Source organism: Marmota marmota, unplaced genomic scaffold, assembly GCF_001458135.2.
Source record: "Marmota marmota marmota unplaced genomic scaffold, marMar, whole genome shotgun sequence".
Taxonomy (NCBI): Eukaryota; Metazoa; Chordata; class Mammalia; order Rodentia; family Sciuridae; genus Marmota; species Marmota marmota.
In genome coordinates this window covers 8,129,086-8,153,084 of record NW_026000294.1, presented here as the reverse complement: position 1 = coordinate 8,153,084, position 23,999 = coordinate 8,129,086, and the positions used below count along the sequence as shown (strand labels likewise).

Here is a 23,999-nt window from a genome sequence, read left to right as displayed (position 1 = left end):
AATCACATAAGACAATTATTTCTAGTAATATATCTCTTACTGTTTATGCTTCTCTGCTTGAACTCCGATTGACATAAGAAGTTACAGATAATATACTCTTACCTGTAGAGTTATTTATGATAAATTAAGTTTAAAAAAGTGAGTTGCAATGTTTGTGTACAAATTAATCTGAAATATACATATATATAATTTTATAAATACAAATGTTTATAAATATTTAAAGAACATAGCATAGGTATGTAAAGAGGCACACCAAATTGCAAATACTTATTATTTCACAAAGACTGAGCAAGAAAATAAAAGAATTTTAAATATTTTTATACATTTCTACATGAGTTTAAATGGTTATGATGGCCCTGTGTAATTCTATAACTAAAAATAAAAATAATAATAATTATGGTAAATCAACATGGAAGTCATAAAAATAATCACTAAAAATATTAAATGAGCCAGGTGTGGTGGCTCATGCCTATAATGCCAGCAACTTGGGAGGCTGAGACAAGAGTATTGCAAATTCAAGGCCAGCCTCAGCAACTAAGTGAGGCGCTAAGCAACTCAGTGAGATCCTTCTGTAAATAAAATATAAAAAGGGCTGAAGATGTGGCTCAGTTGTTATGCACCCCCTGAGTTTATTTCCTAGTTCCAAAAAATAAAATAAATTAAAAAGGACTGGGAATGTAGTTCAGGGGAAAGTGCTCATGAATTCAATATCCAACACCAAAAAATTAAAAAAAAAATGATTTGACAATTCTAATGATACCATGTGGAGTGAAAAATGTTACAAAATTATAACTGTATACCAGGGAGAGGCAGGTATGGGGATAAAAAAGATTTAGTCACTCAATTTTTTTAACATACAGGAAAAATAGAATAGATGGAGATACATCAAAACAAAATGTTTACAAATTTCTTGCTGTGTTGTATGTACTCTGTGTGATTATTATTTTTTTCTCATGTTTTTCTAGCTTTTTTGTTTCCTTACAATTTCCTACAATGAAATGATTTAAATGAGACTAAAAACAAAAATCTGCAAAACTCTCATTAAAAAGATGAGCATAGGTCTATCAGGAAACAATTTTTGGAAGCTTTTCTAAATTAGAAATAGACTTTTAAAAGTCACAGATTGGGCTGGGGCTGTAGCTCATTGGTAGAGTATCTGCCTCGAACATGTGAGGTACTGGGTTCGATCTTCAGCACCACATAAAAATAAATACAGATATTGTGTTCAACTACAACTAAAAATATTTTTTAAAAAGTCACAGATTATTAGTCAGAGATTATGTGGGAGACACGGTATTTGAGCCAGAGGGAATGGGAAGGACCTCGTAACTGATTTAGAGTCTGCACATTAAGATCAATCTTTTTTTTTTTTTGAGAGAGAGAGAGAGAATTTTTTAATATTTATTTTTTTAGTTTTCGGTGGACACAACATCTTTATTTTATTTTTATGTGGTGCTGAGGATAGAACCCAGTGCCCCATGCATGCCAGGCAAGCACACTACCGCTTGAGCCACATCCCCAGCCCAATCTTTAATGTCTCTACAGCCTGAACAGGGTAAGTGGTTGCTGATGTCTGCAAATGGGAAAATAGCAACAACATTTCTATATTACTACAAAGCATGTCTTAATGCAGTACCCCTATGCTAAAAGCATTGTTTTACTCTAATGAGACTCAAAGTGAGTTATCAATGTGCATTCTACCCAATACCTAAGAAGACTGAGATTAATGGGTCTTTCTGAACATCCCTCCTGTCCTCTGACCATTTTGTTCCCCAATATGGAAGGGTAGGAGAACACTTCTGTACTAAATGGGTAGGCCCATTTTTCTAGAGGCAGTTTTTTTTTAAGCAACTTGAGCATACAAGCATTTTAACAACTCCATTTTCATAAGGAGTGGGGCAAAGACAAAAATTGTGTGTCTTCTTAGATAATTACAAAGGCTGCTTGTTTGTTACTTCTATGACAGAAACAGTACCATAAACAAAATATGTGGTAATACTTTATAACCAATAACTGAGGCACCTGAATTCCAGTGTTTGGAAACAGCATGAGGAATTACATCACTGTATAAAAGAAGAACAATCTGTTTCAAGCCAAAAAGTATGTTTGATTGTAAATCTAAATCATGCAAATGATGATGGTTTTATACCTTGTTATATTTTCTACAATTTACTTCAAAATAGATCCACACAGTATAATGTATACATGCATATCCTTTTAATCTACAGTTTAGGGGCATTTACTTAATATTTAAAATACCTTAATCATTAATACTTACTCCAGAGGTGATTTGTAAACATTAAATACTTAGAAGCCTTTGCTTCTACTATCAGTAGTTCAGTCACTTCAATGGAGGAGAACTAATTAGCCTAACACATATAAAATAATTAATTTTTCTTAGTAAAATGAATGTTATTAAAGAGGTGTACCAACCAGAAATGTCTTAAGGATATTTTAGCTTTTATAAAAAATTGATATAAGAATCTCTTTGATCCCATAACATATTCCATTCAAAAGGGGTCTTAAAGCTTACAATCAAAAAGGGTTCTTTGTCCTGGTCCCTATCAGGATTATATTGCCAAACTCTGACTAGAAAGTTGGCTGACAGCTGGTGATATAGCTCAATGGCAGAGTGCTTGCCTAGCATGTGTGAGGCAGTGGGTTCCATTTCTAGCACTACAAAAAAAACAAAAAGGAAAGTTGTCTGAATCCCATCAGCATAATTCTACCAAATCTACCTTGACCCTTTTACAGAAGGTCCTATTATGTACATAAAAACTGAAAGCTGAGACCTCATTGAGATTACAGAATAGGATATATGAATGATTTTATGTGTGTTTGTTCATAAATGTTTATATGCTAGGGAGAATAAAGGCTAAGATTGGCTTTCAGTGCAATATGCTTGTCTGCTGATGCAACTTTATTGGAATCTAATAGGTAACTCATACCTACCTCTGACTAATGAAAGCTTTTGGTATTTATGAAAATGAACCTAATAATAAGGAAAGGCCAAAGTGGCTTACATGAGTTTGTAACAGAAATCTTTCCTCTGACTCTAGAAAAATGTAAACCAATTCAAACTATGTTGATCACAGATTCTTCTATCTTCCCTCAGGTCACTTACCAATTTTTTCATCTTCCTGTACCATTTTCCTCTCTTCTCTGAAAGCCCTGAGCCAACGAATTTTCTCCTCCAGCTTCTTGGCAAAGAACAGATGCACCTCATTTTTCTCCTTGTTTTGAAGCTTGAAAGCATTCTTCATGCTGACATTAAAGTCATCATCTCTGCCATCTTCGATGTCAACCACCTCATATTTATCCATGTCAATGCGGCCTTTGTAGTATAGGATGTCTCTACGGATTAGATCCTAGGTAGGAAGAAAGGGAAGGTGTTTTTGTGTAGGTACATGCAGAGTGGTAACAGGAGAGTTGGCATATGGGCACAACAGAATACTAATGCTGTCACTGTTTTGGAATACCAACGGGGATTGTTAAGGTCTAAATTTGGGCATGTTAGATTACCAGTCTGACATTGACAAGATGATTAACTAGGTGTCCTAAGAGTTGCCCCATATCCAAACAATGTCTCAGGCCCCAATATAAATCCTTGAATGTGTTTGCAAGCCTGTTGCTGGGAAATATGAAGCAGCATACCACAAAAACACTGCTAACGGGCTTTTCTTCTTTCAAAACGTTGGCCACTCTACCAGAAATATGAAATGCACTGGCTGGTTGTCTGGAATGTGCTGAGAAATCCAAGAAGGCCAATGAAACTAAGGTATCAGAAAACAAACTTGTAGATGCATATAAACACTATGTTGCCTATCTGATATTTTGTTCTCAAGTACTAGATTAATCCTAATTTTCTTCAATGAGACATTCAAAATTAGTCTGTGAATGGTGTTCTTATTTCTCTACTTATTTACTTACATTTTTAATAATGTAATCAGTATTAGTGAACCTGCCCCCAATCCAAATGCAATGAACCAAGGTATACTCTACCCTAAATCTCATGTTCATCATTCCCCTGGTTTCCTTTGTGTGTGTGTGTGTGTGTATGTGTGTGTGTGTGTGTGTATACTGGGGCGGAACCCAGAGACCTTATCTGTGAGCCACATTCTCAGCCCTTTTTATTTTGAGACTGGGTCTCACTAAGTTGCTTAGGGCCCCATTAAATTACTGAAGAGGCTGGCCTCAAACTTGTGATCCTCCTGCCTCAGCCTCCCAAGTTGTTGGGATTACAGGCATGTGCCACTGTGTCCAGCTCCTTTCTGTATAGTTCTATCTCATTTATATCTATTCCACTTGAAAACATACAAAGCATGACCACATAATATTAAGAGATACATATATATGTACAAAAGTTATAAAGGAATATTTGACAATGATATATGCCAAAATCAAAATTATAAATCAGAAAATGTGAAGAGGTGAAGAAGAAGGAAATGGAAGTGTATAAGGGGAGGAAGTTTACATTTTTAAATAATTATTTAAGTTGAACAGTAAGTACATGAGTGTACATTATATTATTTTAAATATTTATGGATATCAAATAAATAATAAGTCAAAAAAGCAAAAGAATGGAAGAAATCACATATGGGTCTATGTTAGATCTGATAAGTCTTTCGGAGTGGCCTTTTAGCCTCTCCTCCTATCAACACTTCCCTCATCCTCCTCAGAGAAGAGATATTCATTGTAGTGGTTCCTATGAACTGTATTCCAAATTCTAAGATTATTTGTGAGATACGTGCTCAAAAAGTGGGCCCTATTAGGCTAATTTAACTGGATAAATGGGAAGAAAATCTATGGATAATGGATGGAATCTATCCTGATCTCAGAAAGGTTTGAGTTCAACTTTACTATTCATAACATAATAAATAAAGACCTGGAAAGGCAGATCTGGATCATGCAGCTAAGAAGTGGGCACCTATAGTACTAAAACACTGGCAACCTCAACTACCCTATTCTGAACTTCAGTCCACAACTTCCTCCCCCCACCTACTAAACTAATGTCACATTATCATTGTCAGCCTTCAATACCTTTTCTAGTTTCCAAAAATGGAAAGTATGTGCAAGATCTTAGAACTACATTAATTGAACCTTCTTGTTGTTTCTTTAGATATTTAAGGATGACAAGGAACTAAAGAGAATTTTAGCTTCTGTTGCAGGGTAACAGGGGTAGAGTGACATGTTATTAAAATTCTTTCTTTGCAGCTCCAGAGTCAGTTGAATGTGAGTGTTCAGGCATCAGATTAGTCATAAGCCAAATGCAAGGATATAATAAGAATGGCTAAAAATGATCTACTGGCTTAGGAAGTTCAATCAGAAAGGGTAGCTAAGGCCATGAAACAACATGGGGCAGTAGAAAGAGCATGACATAGAATCCAAAGACCTGAGTTTGAATACTAACTAACTGCTTAACTTACTAGCTGTATGGTCTTGGGTAAGCCACTTTCAGCCTCAATCATAAAATGAGAGTTTTATTTACACTGTAAAATGGCAGAAAAATTCTAATCTAAACATGCAGCTTCCTGGTTATGAGGTAAGCCTTATTCACTAAAAACAGCCTTAAGCTTTCTTGCTCCTGTGCCAGTGCTTCATAGCCGTTTGAATTCCCTTTTGATAAACTTAAAAAAATATGCTGCCTCTTTCAGCTCATTTAAACTTTCCAAATAAGTTAAATATTATGAGTAAAAATACTGTCTCTAGAAATTCTACATATTCTTTCAGGATGGGGGAGGTATTTGCTAAATGGTATTTGCCACCTACTCACCAACATCACAGATCTACTTGGGCAGGTAATGCTTTTCCCGGAGGTTTTTGTCAAGTCTGTAGATGTCTAGGCCCTGATCATAGGCTGTGGCTCCTGAAAAGAACCTCTGCTCATCGCTGATACTGCATAATTGAAATAGCTTCCAGCTATTTTAATTTGGCCTCTCTAGGTATTCCCGGGGTTTTGTAAGACAAAGCAAGACATTTTGTACAAATAACAGATGCTGCAATCAGGAGAATGCAAGTGTTCAGGACTGTAGCCTGCTTCATTTGTTTGTCAGTAGATCCTCCCTGCCACTTTAGAGGGGGACCTGGTTACTATCACACAGTCTGGACAATGCCAATTTTCCCTTCAGATTCTGAGGAACATGAAGCTGGAACTGGGTTTATATTGGTCACTACCATATTCCAGCATCTAGAGTGCATGTTTTATTCTCAAAACAAAATTTTAACAAAAGCAACAGAAAACACTTAAATGGCAGACATATTGCCAGATACTATCTTAAATGCTTTGTTTTTATGAACTTAAATAAACCTCACAACAATCCTACAAGGCAGGGGCTATCATAATCCCATTTAATGAGAAACTATAGACACAGGAGTTAAGGAACTTAACCAGAGATAAACGCTATTAAATGGCAGAGCTGAGATTTTATTCCAGGGTGTTTGGCTCTAAGATTTGTTCTTTTGGTACTACAGTGTTATAATGCTTCCCAATAAAAATGCTGAATGATTGTAACACTACATATACTATAATAGTATCAATAGCTAACATTTACTAAGTATTTACATGACACCAGCCTTGTCTCATTTAACTCTCATAATCTACCTTTGTTGTAGATAAAAATACGATTCCTATTTTACAAATGAAGGGATAATTACAAGCACTGAGAGCTTGCTCAAGGTCAGAAAGCTCATGGGAGAAATGGGAATAGCATCCTCTAGTCGTTCCCTAGTATCCATGCTCTTAACACTCTACTACTCCCTACTACCTCAGGTTGTTCTCCTTGAGACTTTGGGGATGAGTTCTATGAAACACTTAATTTGACACTGAGGAACAAAAAGATGAAGTTAAATAACTGGCCAAAGTCTAGACAAAAGAATAAAGTCAAGAATCCAAGTATATTTTTTTTTCAAATTCCCATCTTCTTTTTGCTCTATCCCCACCTCTTTTTATTTTATTATGGTTTGTGAGTTGTCTTACAAACCTCCCAGTTGGGCCTTTCAGTCAGTGCAAGAAGAAATGGTCCCAATGCAGAAATTTCCCTGAACAAAAGTCTTCTATCTACTACCATTACATGCTGTTTAATTATGATTCCTTACCATATGGTGAAGGCAACAGAAACACAGAGCAATTATTACACATAGCACAAGGGAGCATGCCCAGGCGGACTGGCATGAAGTTTAAGAGAAGAGGTTGTTTAAGGCAACTATAGGGCTATAAGATGTTAGTAGATGATTTGGGAAAGGAGCTGTACTATCTTTCACAGTAAGTAGTGAAAGGGAAACAAAATAAAGGGGGAGGGGGAATCCTTCCAAAGCATCACAATAATCCAAAATAATCATGTCAGGAATTAAACAGCAAAACACGTACAAAGCTAAAATGACAAGGCAGTGAGACATAGAAGAGCAAGGACAGTAAGCAGAGAAGTTGAGAGACAAGAAATCAAGTCTTACCTGGATTTCTCAAAAGAAACATGACAAGGAAAGAGAAGGTGTGAGGGAAGCTGAAGAAGAGGTCACATATTTAGAACCCATGGATGTCTTTCTCATGTCCTATAATATAAACTGAAAAAAATATCTTCTCTCTCTTTCCCTCTAGTCCTCTCAAGTTATAAGCTGTTCAAACTATTATAAGTGGCTTAGTCATTCCCAATTCCTAATGTATAAAATGGCGAGATTTTTGCATAACTGGTAATAAAGAGTTAAATAGGAACTTAATGGCTGGGCCACATGATTTTGGATAGAGATCAGGTACAATATTTCAATGTCTTCTATGCAATCTCTGGCAGGTAATCATCTAGCCCATATTTGGATGAAACTAGAGATGGGGACCACGTTACCTTATAAATCTGACTATTTCTTTTTGGACATGAGGGAATTCTAAGATTATCATTTATTCTTCACAAAAATCCTGTACAGAATTTATTCTCCCCATTTTATAAATGATATAATGAAGGCATAGGAAATGATAGCTCACTTGCTTGAAATAATACAGTGAGTTCTGGAACCAAGATTTGTACCCCAAATTGTCTGACCATAAGTCGTATATCTTATTATTCCATATTTATTCTCTCTGCAAGGAAATTATGGGAGAATCTGATATGCCAGAATGAAATCCAGATATGCCAGAATAAAATCTAGATACTCTCTGCCAGTTTCAATCCTCCCATTCACTAATCAAATTACTGGCAAAATAGAAATGAAGCTTTATGAGTCATGGCTTGCTCCAAATGCTGAGCCCTCATGGTTGCTGCATCTTTTTCTAAATGTTCATAGAATATTTTATAATTACAGAATTCTGACAAGCTCAATGGCAGTAATGACATTGAGGTTGCCAATGTAGAAAATAGAGCCAGCTTGAATGAATTCAATCCCTGATTCTATCACTTGTCAGCTATTATCACCTTGGGGGAATTATATAACTTCTCTATATTTCAATTTATGTATCTTTAAAATGGGAATAGTGACAGTGACTTCCTGAGAGATTTGTTATCTGGATTAAATTGGGTTATTCAATGTAAAGTTCTTAGAACAGAATCATACAGGCACTCAATAAATGCTAGTTCATGATTTTTTATCAATCTATATTGTCCATAACATATTATTTTCAGTTTTGAAAACTGGTACATTTTCCTATCTATAGTGTTCTCACAGATTTCATAAGACCCATAATTCTAGAGAAATTCCACTGTGAATATCTGAGATTTATTTCAGTGTAAAGAAATACACATTTCTAAATTAAATCTTACTTAAATTTTATTAGACTATAAGCCCCATGAAGGCAGAGTTTGCAGGCCCAGAATAGGACTCAAAAATATTTCAGAGCAGTAAAGTGTTTTCTTATAACCTCAGATTCTTTGAGTCTCAATCCACTTGTAGTCAGTTTTATGCTCTCCTTCCCTTGACATTGAAGAAATTTATGTTACTCTGCTAACATTAAACCATCTGTCTAAGGCAAGGGGTTATCAGACTATCATTTTTTTAAATTTTTCTTTATTTGAATAGATCTTTTAAAATCACTGATATCGAATTGAACATTTTTATACCAACTTTATTCATTGTAGGACTCATGAAACTATTTTTGCCACTACTGTTAAAAATCACATATAAAATGTTTTATTACCTATTCACTTGCTAGGGGCATTTACTTATTCCTCTTTAAATATGATCTAATCAGAAAGCTTACTGTAGCCACATCTGGCTTAGCTTGCTTTTCCCCCCATTTTTTCCTTGTAAATACATTTTAAAAATTACTGATGAGCTTTCGGGTATTCTTTTAAATTGGATTCCTGAGGTGAGTAAGGTAAGTGAAGAGAAACCTTCCTCACCTCTTTCTAATCCTGGTCCTTCTCCTTCCTTTCCCTTGTTAAAGGAATCCTCATCTCCAGGGAGCCTTATCTATTTCTCTCCGTTCTATCTCAAAAAGAAAATCTTTTATAATAATGGAAAGTGGTCCCTAAGCAATTTGGCAAACAAAATATCTTGTCTGTTTATATAACTTATTTGCATTGCATGATCATTTTTCAAGTTTAACTCATATTTGATGAATAGGAAGTCCTATTGTAGATATCAAATAGAAATCTTCAACAACAACAAACATCAGATATTTTTAATGACCTTTGTACCAGCCTGTAGTTTCTTATGCTCTGGGAAGCCAGTGTCATGAAGAACTGAGTATATGGAATTGGTACCCTTATACACTGACCCTAGACTAGCTTTACTCTGGGGAGAAAGACTCTGGGGAGAAAGACTTCTAGATAGAAGAAGACATCTCCCATCTGAGGGAAACTATGCCTGCAACAAGGTATCTTTTATTTTTGTCACTTCTGTTACCTACTTCTCCCATACTGCCAGTGTGGCTGGTCTGAATTCCCAAGTCCTCCTTTGACTTCTAGTTTCTTCCTTACAATTGGCTCCTACTATTGGCTTCGAGTTGACTCATCACTTCACCCTGGTCTTCTGTCCCTTGATTCCTAAACTTAGCCCACTGTTCATCTTGTTTCTTTCCCTTTAATCCTAGCCTCTGCCTTAGTGTTCAGCATCCTAGGTCCTGGTCATACCACCTATAAGCACTGCTTTCCAGAGCCTAGATTCACATTTTACTTAAAGTAACTGCAGTGTTTGCTGAAAGATGCCTAAATCAACATTGTCTTGGGGATGGGGGACCCGAAAATAAACCAAGTTCCTGTTTTAAGTCTTTCTCAATGACTAGTTGTTCTGAGCATGAACATAATTTAGTAGTGAACAGGCACATGACTGTTGGTGACATGGTTTATATATTGAGAATTCCCTTAGTTGCCTAAAATAATCTTCAAAAATTTGCCTTCCAGTTGTATGGAAGACCTGAGAACTGAGGGGTCTAAAGATAGATATTAGTTTGGAGCTGAAATCCATATTCAAAAAAAGTTTTCTCTTCCAGGGTTAACTCCAGATGGAGGCAATTATTATTCCTATGAACTAACTTGCTATTTTGGTTCCAGAGCCAGTATTCAGAGTTGATTGCCAAACATTAAGGCAGTCTGAATCTATTTAATGCAAGATATGATACACATTTACATGCACACAGAGTATAGGAGGCTTAAACCAAATCTGTGGTTATGTTCCAGGCCAGAAAAATAACAGTGTTTAATTTGTAATGTTGTGACTCAGCACCCCTCTTCAGAAGCATTCACTATGGATGAGAAAGAGAACAAAGGGACTAGGTATGAAGACAGTGAATTAGGAAATTCACGTTAAGTACTCTTAGGTTTCTCCCTCATCTTTTATTTTCCCTGCTCCCAAATTCTTACCAGCCAGTCACTAGAGACAAAAGTGGTCTGAACTTTGTATCCTGAGGAAGGAGGTAGGGGGAACAGTATTCCATTAGGATCCCTCAGAAGGATTCAGGATAAGAATGTATACTGTCCTTTTTCATCAAGAATAAAAGGCTAAGAAACCAACATTCAGTTATCAAGGGGGTAACTGAGAAGTACAAATTTCTCCTCAAATGTATTACAGGGAAAGGGCAGTACAGGAGAGATGGTTGGGAGTTGTGAGGAACCAATGCACCAATGCAGGAAACAGGGGGAAATCTTGTATCACAGAGGTACCTACCTGTCTGGGCAAAAGTAGTAGGCCCCTTGTTGTTTTCTATAGAAGAGAGGGGCCAGTTGGCCAGAGACATCAGACTGTAAATGGGGGAAGGTACTGAAGAAGCTATTGTTTACCAATTGGGATGAAACTATTATAATATTTTTCACAACTGATGCAAACTTGCTGGCTATCAGATCTGGGTGTAAGGGAACGAGAAAGAAGCACCATTCAAGTCATGAGAGCAAAGGTGAAAAATAGATACCAAGACAAAATTGTTCATTGCCTATGATATTCATGCCACACCAGTGCTCCTGATATGGAATTGCTGCCAATCTCCAGGCTGTTTTTCTCCTAGCAGTTGTTGACCATTTCACTGGCAGCCTGGGTATGAGGAAAAGGAAGGGGATGGTTCCTCGTGAGGTGCCCATCTCCCTCAGGGAAGAAAAGGTGGGGTTACCTTCTTGCAAAGAACCATCTGGTGGTCAAACAGGAAGAAGACCCGCTGCTGGTTGCGGCCATAGGGCTGGTAGATCCAGGCCATCTCCCCAGTGTAGATCAGCTCCGAGCTCCTGTCTAGGATATCCTCGCCCTAGGAAGGACACGTGATGGTGAGAGGCAGCCAGGTAGGAGGGATGGTCCCATTTCTTACCTGGAATCACCCAAAGCTAGAATAAGAGGAAGCCAGAGAGGGCCTGGTGGAGAAGGAGGGAGAAAGGGACTCCTTGGAGTCCTCGAAAAGCTTTATAACCATATTCTTTTTCACTTTGAGGCCTTATTACCCAGGATTGATACAGCCTCTCTATGTACTCTCTTACTCATGTTCTCTCATTCTTTGTTGTCCATCTCTCTTCCCTAAGAATCCTTTTCTGCTCCAGTTTCTCAATCCCTGCTCTATTCTCTGAGTCTCTAAAATTGAGCAAGTGGTAGAACTTTTTATGCTTCCCAGACAAGTAGAAGGGAACAGGGAAGGGCAAGAAAAAAGATGATAAACAGAGAAAAAGAGAATAATTCACTCCCCCTCTTATAATTGTTTTTTTCTTTCTCCTCTTAGTTCATTAAAATTCACTGATTGATTAAAAAAAGAAACTTCACTACCACATTCTTCCTTGGTTTATTATCCAGGGAGCCTTTAACTCCTCTGCTACATAGAATCAGATTTGAAAAAAAAAGTACTAAGACACTTGACTCCTCCCTAATTGAATTCAACATTGTTTCCAAAGGCTCCCCTTCTTTTTTGGACTGGGGACTGAACCCAGGAGCACTTTATCACTGAGCCACATTCCCAGTCCTTTAATCCTTTTTTTTTTTTTAATTTTGAGAAAGGGTCTCACTAAGTTGCTGGGGCTGTCTTCAAACTTGTGATCCTCCTGCCTCAGCTTCCCAACTCACTGAGATTACAGGTATGCATCACCATACCCAGCAAGGCCCCCTTCTTTAAGGCAAGTCTGCTAGGGCAGAAGTATGATGGGATGCCTGTAAATGCCAAGCCAGACGTGGTCCCTGTTTTCAAGGAGTTTACATCTCAGCAGAGGAGATTAAGGTAGGTGGGCTCAGAAATCACAGAATACAAGGAAAACCAAACCAAAGTCAAGAGCACAGAGATAAGAGTTTTAAGGTCTATGTGAAGATGTGAAATAAGAGCAGTAGCCCATGAAGTAGAAGAATTAATATTTTCTGAGTTCCTATATGCTAGATATTCCAGTCTACCATATAATTGTCCATGGGATAGATATTTTTACTCCAATATTATAGTTCCAAGTACAGAGAGGTTAAGTATTAGGCCAAGATCACCCAGCTACTTTGCTACAGATCTACAATTCAACTCTAATTTCTATGGTTCCAGAGATTGTACTCACTTTCTATCCTATATTGTCTCTAGGCCAAAATGTCACTGGAAGGTTTTCTCCCTGGCTTTCAGTTTTCTAAGCTAAAAAGGATTATCTTTACAGTCCCAGTCCTAATACTCCAACACTAAGATGTCAAGCCTTATATGCAAAAGCTTCAAGGAATGATTAGAAATATAAGTCCCTGCATCTGTCCATAAATAATCAGAGGCAAATAGCCCAGGCAGGATGGTATGCCAAAGTGGGGGACATATGGAAATGGTGTTCATGAGTATACCATTTGCTCTAATTTAAGTGATGGGAAAAAAGGGAACTCAGTGTAATTATTTTCTAATAATAGAATTTATGGGAAGTTAATAGTAGTACCTGTCTACCATGCCCCACCTTGAAAGAAAGCTATCAAAGGGGCCAATAATATAAAAATATGGCAAAGATGCCTTAAGGTATTAATTGCTCAAGTGAGGATGATCAGACCAGGGGGAATAGTCAGTATTATCTGGTCTACCCACTGTACCAGCAAGGGGCAGTCCAATTTTATTTTAAGTACTTGCCCCATACAATTCCAAGAAAAAAAAATGAAAAAAACAAAAACCATCTTATATGCTCACCGAGCTGAGTGAACTAAAGCAATCTAAATATCCTAATTGTGCCTCAGTTACTTCATACTTGGATAAAAACATTACCAACCCTATTGTGATAACTATTTAAATTAACATATAACAAAGTGCCTAGGAAGGTACACATACTGTAAGATCTACACAAATGATATTTATTATCCCATGGCTGCGTGCCCTGGGTACTATATGTATCCTGTTTCCTACTAACACTATAACCTGATAAGATTTGCACTGTTTTATTCCCCAAAATCAAGATCAGAGAAATTGGAAGTAACTTTCCCAAAGGGGCAGAACTCAGGCCAGACTCCCGCTAAAGCCCATGTTCTTATTCACCATACTGCATTAGAATGATGACACCTACCCCAGTGGAACAACCAGCTTCAATTGAAGATTTCTGAGGCAAGAATCTCAAAAGAGCTGAGCTCTGGGTCTAGTGCTGCTATCAACTCAACTCTGTGCCCTTAGAATGTATCTCTTTCAACCTTTTTCCTCATTTAAAGTGGAGCAAATAATTATATCTACTGTTTGTTCCACTCCACATGGCTGCTAGAACACATCAAACATTATTGTGATGAAAAGGGCCCTCTCATTGTTCCAGCTCTAATTCTTGTCTCCTCTGCCCAACCAGCACCAAGTACGTATCTGTTTGTCTTGCTCCCAAAACTGCAATACCTTCCCACTTCCCAATCCCCTGGGCCTTCTGTTCCATTCCTACAGGATTTTGCCCATGCTGTTCCCTTTGCTATGAATGTATCTTCCCCCCATTAGATGACCAAGGGCATATACCATTGATTCCAATATCCTCTGTTATGGTTTAGATATGAGGTGTCCCCCAAAAGCTCATGTTTGAGACAAATGCAAGAAAGTTTACAGGGGAAATGATTGGGTTATGAGAGTTTAACCTAATCAGTACATTAATCACCTAATAGGGAATAACTGAGAGGCAACTCTAGGTTGGGTAGGGTATGGCTGGAGGAGGTGGGTCATTGGGGGTACATGCCTTTGCAGTATTTACTTTGTTGTAAGTCAGTGGAGCTCTCTGAATCCTGGAGACCATGTTCTGAGCCATTTTCCTCCACCACACTCTTCTGCCTCAATGTTCTGCCACACCTTGAGGCCAAAGCAATGGAGCCAGCTATCTATCCACTGAGACCTTTGAAACTGTGAGCCTCAAACAGACTTTTCCTCCTCTAAAATTTTTCTCAGGTCTTTTGGTTACAATGGCAAATAAAGCTGACTAAAACATCCTCAATGACTAGTACACAGGGACTGGTAAAGAGATGTTAATAATCACATATTTGCTCAAAACCGTCTAGTAGCTCCCAACCAAAGTGAAAGCCAAAGTCCTTTAAAGACACAATCTTACCTCTCATTACTTTTATACCCTCGTCTACCCCTACTCTCTCCCATTTTTATGCCACTATGGCCAAACTGGCCTAGTCCTTGGCATTCCTTGAGCACATATTTCCATATTTCATGGCCTTTGTATTTTTTCTTCCATCTGCCTGAAATTCTGTGTTCCAAGAATTATATGCTCTTTAATCTTCTTCAGATCTTTTCTCAAAAGTCATCTGCTCAGGTACTACCCCATTACTCTAGCCTGTTAGCCTACTTTATTTTTCTTCATAGCCCTTATCACTCCCTGACAACATAGTATGTGCTTGTTTCTTTCCTTTCTTCCCTACTGGAATATAAATTCAATAAGGGTGGGAATTTTGTCCCATTCACTGACATATTTGCAGAATCCAGAATGAGACCTGACACAGATTTGGTACTCAATAAATATCTATCTAATAAATGAACCAAGGAATATTAAATAAATAGTGGCTATCAAAAACTACACAGAGCTTTCTTACCAGTTCATTTGCCTTCCTGTTCTGAAGCCAAAGTCTCAGAGAAGAAACTTTACCTTTTTCTAATGAATTATAATTCATCCCATTTTTCTCAACTTTATTCCACTCTAATTATAGGCTGACTGATATGTGTTTGTGGTCTGAGCAGATCCAGAGAAATAAGGCAAGGTAAACGCCATCCTTTTTCATCCACTTTGTCTTCAACACTGCCTACTGACAGAAAGGCAGAGAAATATAAACAATCCATCCAGTCCCTCATTTGATCTTCTGGTTCCAGAAGCTTTTAAATAAATGATTTTGCTGCCTCTATTACATTGGGATTTTGTATTTCCTCCAACTTCTTTGGATTCAATCATCCAGTAGTAAACTGGAAAGGACCTTGGGTATTATACAACCAGGATGGAAGGGGATGGGTACCACAAGAAGGATATTATAACCACATAAAATTAAACTCCTGAACATGAGCTGTGAACATGGGCTCCTGCTAAAATTATACAGAGGAAAAAGATTTAAAAGAAACTGTCAGGGATATGTATCTTTTCCCTTCGTTTCAAGAGGATTTAATGAATCTGAAAGGTACCAAAGTGACAGTTCAACTAAACCTCAGCATCAGAGAAATTATAAATAGAAATTTTCCAGAAACTGTAATTCCTGAGAACAGGTATTTCTACCTGCTGCTCACAGAAACTGCTCTAATATATTATTACTTAGAGAGATGGGTAACAAGTTAACTTATCTATTTATTTTTAAGAAGTCCTTAGGATTTCGGCAAAGGGAAGGGTACTTCAAGATGACAAGAGTCAGGGATGGTAACTGGAGTTGGGTAAAGAGACTCAAAATGTTCATGGAGAAATATGAGGGGAAAAACAGGTCTTGAAATAATGCAAGACTTCCTGCTCTTCAGCCAGATGCTGTGATTTATTGAGCAAGCATCAACTGCCTACATTTCACCACTCCTCCCATTTCCTCTTCAAGGGAGATTAAACTCTAAAGGTTTCTCTTATGACTCCTGCTTTTCATTTAACAAATGAAGCTAAAATTACTATTTGCATGATTTTGACAGACACTCTATTTGTTCAAACATCTGGGAGGCAAGGGGATGGCAGAGATAGCAAAGCATTGCTTCTTTTTGGTTTGTAAGGCTTGTCCATATCAGCCCATAGCAATATGGCAAGAGCTCTTCCTTTTCNCTCTCTCTCTTGTTCTCTCTTTCTCTATCTGCCTTTTCAATTTCTTGGGCAAATGGAATACACAAATAACCTATATCAGAGAACCAGAGAGGTTCTGTCACCTATCCCAAGAGACAGCAATCCTTTGAATGTCCATGTTCTATTGCTTTCTGGGAAAGATTCTTCTGTACTTATCCATCTTTAGTTGTACAGGTATTTGGATCCTCCTCTCTCCAAGGTAGTCTCACTGTCTTGTTTAAACATAGATTCTATTGAAAAAACAAGTTGCTATAACATTACAAAGGACAGCAACTGGGCTGCAGGAGGCAGAAGGTTAGGGTAATTTGTGGTTTAGTAGTGAAAATAACACGACAAAGGGAATCAGAAGACTAGATTCAAGTTCCACTTTTGTCACTGACTTGTGTGACCTTGGTCAGTAATAAGTCTCTCTCTGCTTCTCAGTTCCTCACTATCATGACAAGGTATGGGAGGGTGAATAAGGATGAATGTGAGTATAAATGAGTATTTATGCACACACTATCATGGTCAGGGCTGTTGGGGAGTGCTCTAAGAGCCCGGGAACTCTTGACATTCTGTAGTCTTTAAGACCAGATTCAGCAAACATGACAGATACCTTAAAAGCTCTGGCCTCTGAAATATACCAATCAGCCCTCACTAGAGGAAAAGCTTCCTAGACAGCAACACCCATAGAGCTAACAATTTCTTCAGTGACTACAGAGTCTGAGAAGAGCATTTTTTTCTCCTTCCAAGTCATTACAGACTCAATGTTTATGCCCCCCAAAATTTTTTATTAAAATCTAATCTTTTATCTACATTCTTTGAAGGTGAGGTCTTCTGAAGGCTTCCAAAACTGTGAGAAATAAATCTATGCTGTTTACAAGCTACCTAGTCTATGATATTGTTATAGCAGCCCAGAAGAACTAAGACACCAATTTAGATGAGTAAAGGCTTCATCAAGCAGGAAGGTGCAGTGTTGTACAGGTTTAGATGAGATTACGGAATCAATCTATTGTACTAACAAAGGAACAATTAAAATTACTTTTTGAACCCCTTCCCTAGAGAAACATAAATGAAATGTCTTCTGAGATGTTGAGCCTTTAAATCACAGCTCAGGACTACAGAGTTGGGTGCTAATGAAGCTCCTGCGGTAGGCCAAGGGATTTGAAACTGTTATTTGTCCCCCATGGCCTATGATCCAGGTATTAGAGGCAGAGAGCACATGGAGGAATTAAAAAGTCTTTTAGGAATGGAGATTTGGAAAGATGTTCCAGGAATAGAAAGACAACTGCTCCTGGACACCTTCTCTTACATAGAACCCTGCCATGGTAAGAGACAAAGGCCTTCTAAGTAGCCACAATTTCAGAATGCCTCAGAGTTCATGGGCTTACTAGAAGGCATTTGGCCCTGACCTCTGCCTTGAATCAGGAAACTGGCCAAAGCAAAAAGATACAAGGGAAGGAGAATCCACGACTTCTGAGTAAATCTTTGTCAGTGCTGGCTTAATCTTACAAGCAAGCGGGTCCCATTATGTGAATTCATTTCTTTCTATAAATTTCAAAGAGTCACTGCTATAATACTCTTTTATGAGGAAACTATCCTTCAAATAGGACCCCAAAATGTGTCAGCTGATCAGAATTGTGGCCTTTTCCAACATCTACATTGAGGAGGAACAGAGGTATTGCAATAAAAGAAAGATGATTTTTTTTTTGGTCTAGAACTTGGTTAAGTAGCTATTTATAAAGCTGATGACAGTCCACTTGGAATAGGCCAATGGAGTTGCCTCTACTTCTACACTGTGACCACAAGGCATAATATTTCCACCCTCTCCCTGGTAGCATGTCTAGCCTCTCCCATCTTGGTTATATTAACTTATGGATAATCAGATTACACGAAGTGGGCCTAAGAGATAAATGTGAAATACCATTACTACTGGTTTCCTTGGTAGGTATATAGGAAGGAAGGCTTGAGTGACTTCAGCCACTTGCTTTCCAAGTTCAGACAAGTCACAGATGTCTTCAATAGAATGAAAAGTTTTCAGGGTCCATTTTTATAAGATGATGATGAAAACAGTGATCTGTGGATTCAGCAGGGATGATGGTCATGGACTAGAGTGTGTAGGCTTGGACAGACCTAGTGACTATGTCAAGACAAGGTGATCTCACCAACAAGAAAAGAAGTATGTTGCTGTCCCAAATGGTTAAGAACAAGAGAACCAACCCCATTGTGTTAGTTAGTTTTCTATCACTGTGACAAAATACTTGAAAAAATCAAGATACAGAAGAAAGGTTTATTTTGTCTCACAGTTCCAGAGGTTTCTATACAGGATCCACTGGCTCCACTGCTATGAGCCTGTGGTGAAGCAGAACATCATGGCGTAATTACATGGCAGAGCAAAGCTGCACACCTCATGGTGGCCAGAAGTACATAGAGACACAGAGAGAATGTGTGTTTGAGAGAGAGAAAGCAAAAAAAAAAAAAAATCTGTGAACCCTGCTGCCAACACTGGGGCCAAGTATTCAATATATGAGCCTTTAGGGAACATTTACCATTCAAACCATAACACACATATTAGGTGACTAGGAGTATATTAGTACATATTACTACTTATCCAAGTGTGCATCCCATGGTCACAAATCTAGGACTTGAAAAATGTTTGAAGGGCTACTAACTTAACTCAATTGTTGTTTCCAAACAATACTCAAAGAGATAAACCTTTCTTTTGTTTTTAAATTTTTTTTAGTTGTGTATGGACAGAATGCTTTTATTTTAATTGTTTATTTTTATGTGGTGCCGAGGATCGAATCCAGTGCCTCACACATGCAATACAAGCACTCTGCCACTGAGCTACATCCTCATCCCCTTTCTTTTCTTAATGAATTATTGTCACAAAGATTTCACTAATCTTCTTAGAAAGCTATTAATTACCTAATACCTCTCATTAGCAGGAAACTTTGCTTTGGGCCTAATCTAAATCTTTCCGGTTGCTCCTAAAATCTAATTCCTCTTTGTTCCCCCACTTGGCTTAGGTGAGCTTTCAGCAAGCTCCCTGGAATCCCCAACACCCCTATTGGTAAGAGTCCTACCTCCCAGTCTAGGACAGAGGCCTGCCACTGGGCAATCTTGTCAATATTCTCCAAACGTCGCTTGCGTTCGTTGATTTGCTGAGTCACATTTCTCATGACAGCCAAAGCAGCTGCCACATATCTGTAATCACTGTGAAGAAACAAGAATGCAAGTTGGATGAACCAATATGCCAGAGAAGCAATGTTCTAGATGCCAATCTTAACATCCACTCTATACTCTTTCTCTTTAGTAACAGTATTGATTTTCAGATGGGAACCCATGAGACATAGAATAAAAGACTACACTTCCTATCTTTTTTTCTCAGCAGGGATGACTATATGACTAAGTTCTGTCCAGTAATTATACAAATTATCATGTTGGGCAGGACTTTTGAGATATCTCCTTTAGGGAACAGAGCACATCCTTCTTTAGTGCTTCCTACATCCTGATGTTTAAAATATGAATGGATGGCTGAAGCTGTACTCATATGCAGGATCATGATGACAAGCCAATACCCTAGGGGTACAATAACTGAAAGCTGAAAGGAGCCTGAGTCACTGATGACCATGAAGCCACTATGCCAGCCATGGGCCTCCTAACTTATGGTTTCTTTTGCATGAGAAATAGAGTCCCTCTCTGTTTTTACACCACTATTGTTGTGCTGTATTTGATACAACCAACCAAAGTCTAAGAAGGGAGATTTTCACATGACATAGTCCAGACAACATAATCATCTCTCCCATTATTTCTAGGGAGCCTCTGCCCAAAGTCACTTTTCTTCCTACACACAGTTTTTAAAAATACAAAATTTGAAACCAAAGTCTATGAGCTCAAACTCCACTTATTTGGCAAGTCTCACTCACTCCCCCCTTAATTCAATTTTCTTTTATATAAAATGGGAAGAATCATGGTAGAATTTATTGATGGGGTTAATAAATTAAATACAATCATCCATGTAAATTGTTTTACTCTTGGCCCACAAAAAGTGTTATCAGTATTATTACAAGTCATACATTTCTCTATTAGAGAAATCCCATGGGATGCCTTCCCCTAAACCCAGAATTTTAACACTTGGCCCAGCTTCCTAGGACTTTGGATAATCCATGTATTGAGGTTTGCATCATTCTGCCCAGTTTTCTCTGATCTGATTTCCAATTGAATGGCTCCTGTGAAAGGCAAAATGAAAGTGAAATGTCAGCCATTGGATGGAGCTACAATAAACTGAGAAGGCAAGGCATGTGTTATAGTTCAGTCTTAATACCTTTCCTTAGAAAAGCTGAAAATGCCTTGTGCTCATTAACCTGCTCTGTTGAGAGCCACAGCCCAAGGGGCCCCAGCAAACTTCCAGCTGCCGGCTGATGATTGGCTCACAGCGGCCCCAGCAACATCTAGCTGATTGGCTCCTCTGCGGTGATGCTCATTGGGCTGTTTCCCTGCCCTTTCAGACCACGGAGCTGCTCATTGCGGGACTTTTTTGGCTCCGCCCACGTGACCCAGCCAATCGGCCTCAAGAGCAGGAGGATTGTGGGAGGTGGAGAGAAGCTTGTGTGGGAGAGAGAGGCTTGTGGAAAGCCGGTGGTGGCAGTTGAGGCTCTGAGGGTTTTTCCTGAGAGGCTGTTTTGTTTGGCGTGTGTGGTTCTAAAAATAAAGTTAGTTTCTTTTGACAAGTGGCTCCTGATTGTGCCCAGCCAGACTGCGGCATTTGGTGGCTCGCACGGGGAGCGACTGAGGGTAAGTGAACTGCTCGCCCCTGAGGGCAGGGCAAGAGGATGGGTAGCCATTTTAAGATTCTTCTTTTGTTATTTTGTTTCACTTTTGTTTTAAGTTGCCTGTCCCTGGAGATGTGTAAGATGGAAGAAAAACCGCTCACATCTGAGGAACAGATAGGGAGAAAGGACGGATGGACATTTCAGGAGGCTATTATAATGATTTTGTGTTGTTCCAATTTTGTTTCACTCTGTTTCAGTTTTGTTAGGCGTTATCTTGTTGGGTTGTATTATAGTAGAAATACGGGATCAGAAATTAGTAAAAAACAAACTGAAAGAGTGTTAAGTAAATTGTTAGAGGAAGGAGGCATCTCAGTAAAATCAAGAACAATCAGGGCATACGTTGATACAATACAAAAATGTAGCCCATGGCTTTTTAAGGAGGAGTTGTTAAATATATCACAATGGAACCATCATGGTGAAGATTTAAAAAGAATAGAAAAGAAAAGCCCAGGGACTCTGCCAGTTGGCACATTGCCATTGTGGACGTTCATATCTTGTTTGCTTAGTCCAAAGCCTTCAGTTCAGACAATGGTAGAGGAAGAAGAAGACATAATGATTCAAGTAAAAGAGAAGGTCTCTCAAGTTAGTCAGACAGAGGAAAAGATTCAAGTAAAAGAGAAGGCCTCTCAAGCTAGTCAGACAGAGAAAGAAAGTGTAAAACAGAAAAAGCCATCAGGGGGAAAGTTACAACAGGAGACTGCTACTAACACCTTTCTATCACCAGAGGACGTAAGTGTCCAACTAACAAGGCCACCTCCATATGCTGGGAGGTCCCCAACCCCCGCAGTTGATAGTTGGGATCCTGAGACAAGATCTCAAATATTAACATGCCCTGTATTTGAGGCAGGAGGGCAGCGATTTTACCAAGTTTTAAATTTCAAAACAGTGAAGCAGCTAAAAGAGGCTGTAACAACCTATGGTCCTCAAGCACCCTTCACTGTAAGCATGGTCGAATCCATTAACAACTTGAACATGACGCCAGCAGATTGGGCTAATATGTGTAAAGCTGTGCTAAATGGAGGACAATACCTGTTATGGAAGGTTGCCAATGAGGAATTTTGCAAGGAGACGGCTAGGCGAAATGCAGCAGCTGGTTATCCTCAGAGAAATCTAGATATGTTGTTAGGAAAGGGACCTTATGAGGATCAGCAGCAACAAATTGCATATGATCCTGGTGTATACGCACAAATTGCTGCAGATGCAATTAAGGCATGGAAGACTTTACAAGGACATGGAGGTTTACAAGGTCAATTATCTAAGGTAATACAAGGAGCTAATGAACCTTATGCTGAATTTGTAGATAGGCTTATTCAAACAGCTACCAGAGTTTTTGGGAATACAGAACAAGCAATGCCATTACTAAAACACCTGGCTTATGAGCAAGCGAATCGTTGGTGCAGAGATATCATTAGACCATGGAAACATGAAGATTTAAACACATATATTAAATTATGTAGAGACATTAATGAACAAGAGCAAGTCGTGGCAGCTGCAGTAAAACAGGCTTTAGATGCCAGAGACATTAATGAACAAGGGCAAATTGTGGCAGCTGCAGTAAAACAGGCTTTAGATGCCAGGCCAAGAACATGCTACAATTGTGAACAAACAGGACATTTTAAAAGGAATTGCCCCATTGGAGGAGGGTTTAACAAAACTAGGTATCAAAGGAGTAGAATACCAGGTATTTGCCCACGATGCCGTAGAGGGAGACATTGGGCTAATGAATGCCGTTCTCAAACCACCATAGAGGGTACTCCATTATCAAAAAACGAACAAGGACCAGGTGTTTATCCACGATATCGTGGAGAAAGGCATCGGGCTCCATTGCCAAAAAATGGACAGGGGGGCCCAATGCTCCGGGGCCCAAAACCACAAATATACGGAGCACTGGAGGAACCCAGCAACCCCATCAGGGTAGTGCCCAGGACACATTGTCCATCAGATCCCTCATCAGACAAACCAGAGGGAGCGCAGGGTTGGACATCTGCGCCTCCGCCAGAGCAGTACTAACTCCAGAGATGGGAGTTCAAATCATTCCCACAGGGGTGAAAGGACCTCTTCCCAAAGGAACAGTAGGCTTATTATTGGGACGCAGCTCTTCTACTCTAAAAGGACTTATGATAAGTCCTGGGGTAATTGATCCCGATTATGAAGGTGAAATAAAAATTATAGCCAGTTCTCCAAAGGGTATATCAGTAATTTCACCAGGAGATAGAATAGCACAGTTACTAATAATACCCAGCCTACATGATAAATTTTCCAGTCGTACTGTAGAAAGAGGTTCCAAGGGATTAGGCTCCACAGGTGTAGATTGGGCTATGCTTTCTTTAAATTTAGATTCTCGCCCCATGCTAAAACTAAATATTCAAGGACATGAATTTAATGGGCTACTGGATACAGGTGCAGACCTTAGCATCATCTCTCGTCAAGAATGGCCAAAACATTGGCCATTACAACAAGCCACTCAAACGCTTCGAGGCCTAGGAGTGGCGACTAATCCCCATAGAAGTGCAATGGTATTAGATTGGAAGGATCCTGAAGGATGTGAAGGAACTATACAGCCATATGTATTGGATCATCTTCCCGTAAATTTATG

General features: G+C 38.7%; 1 protein-coding gene across 11 annotated transcripts in view; it reads right to left on the bottom strand.

The window, feature by feature from the left end:
- Positions 1–23,999, bottom strand: part of Arhgef9 (Cdc42 guanine nucleotide exchange factor 9) — a 374,830-nt gene that overhangs the window by 20,601 nt on the left and 330,230 nt on the right. For 10 of the 11 annotated variants that reach the window (XM_048797209.1, XM_048797206.1, XM_048797210.1 and 7 more), the window contains 3 exons: positions 19,655–19,784; positions 11,525–11,656; positions 3,125–3,368 (listed from right to left, as the gene is read on the bottom strand). In XM_048797209.1, coding sequence (XP_048653166.1) covers positions 3,125–3,368; positions 11,525–11,656; positions 19,655–19,784 — 506 coding nt within the window. The remainder of the gene's footprint in view (positions 1–3,124; positions 3,369–11,524; positions 11,657–19,654; positions 19,785–23,999) is intronic. The other variant, XM_048797207.1, reaches the window with a different exon arrangement.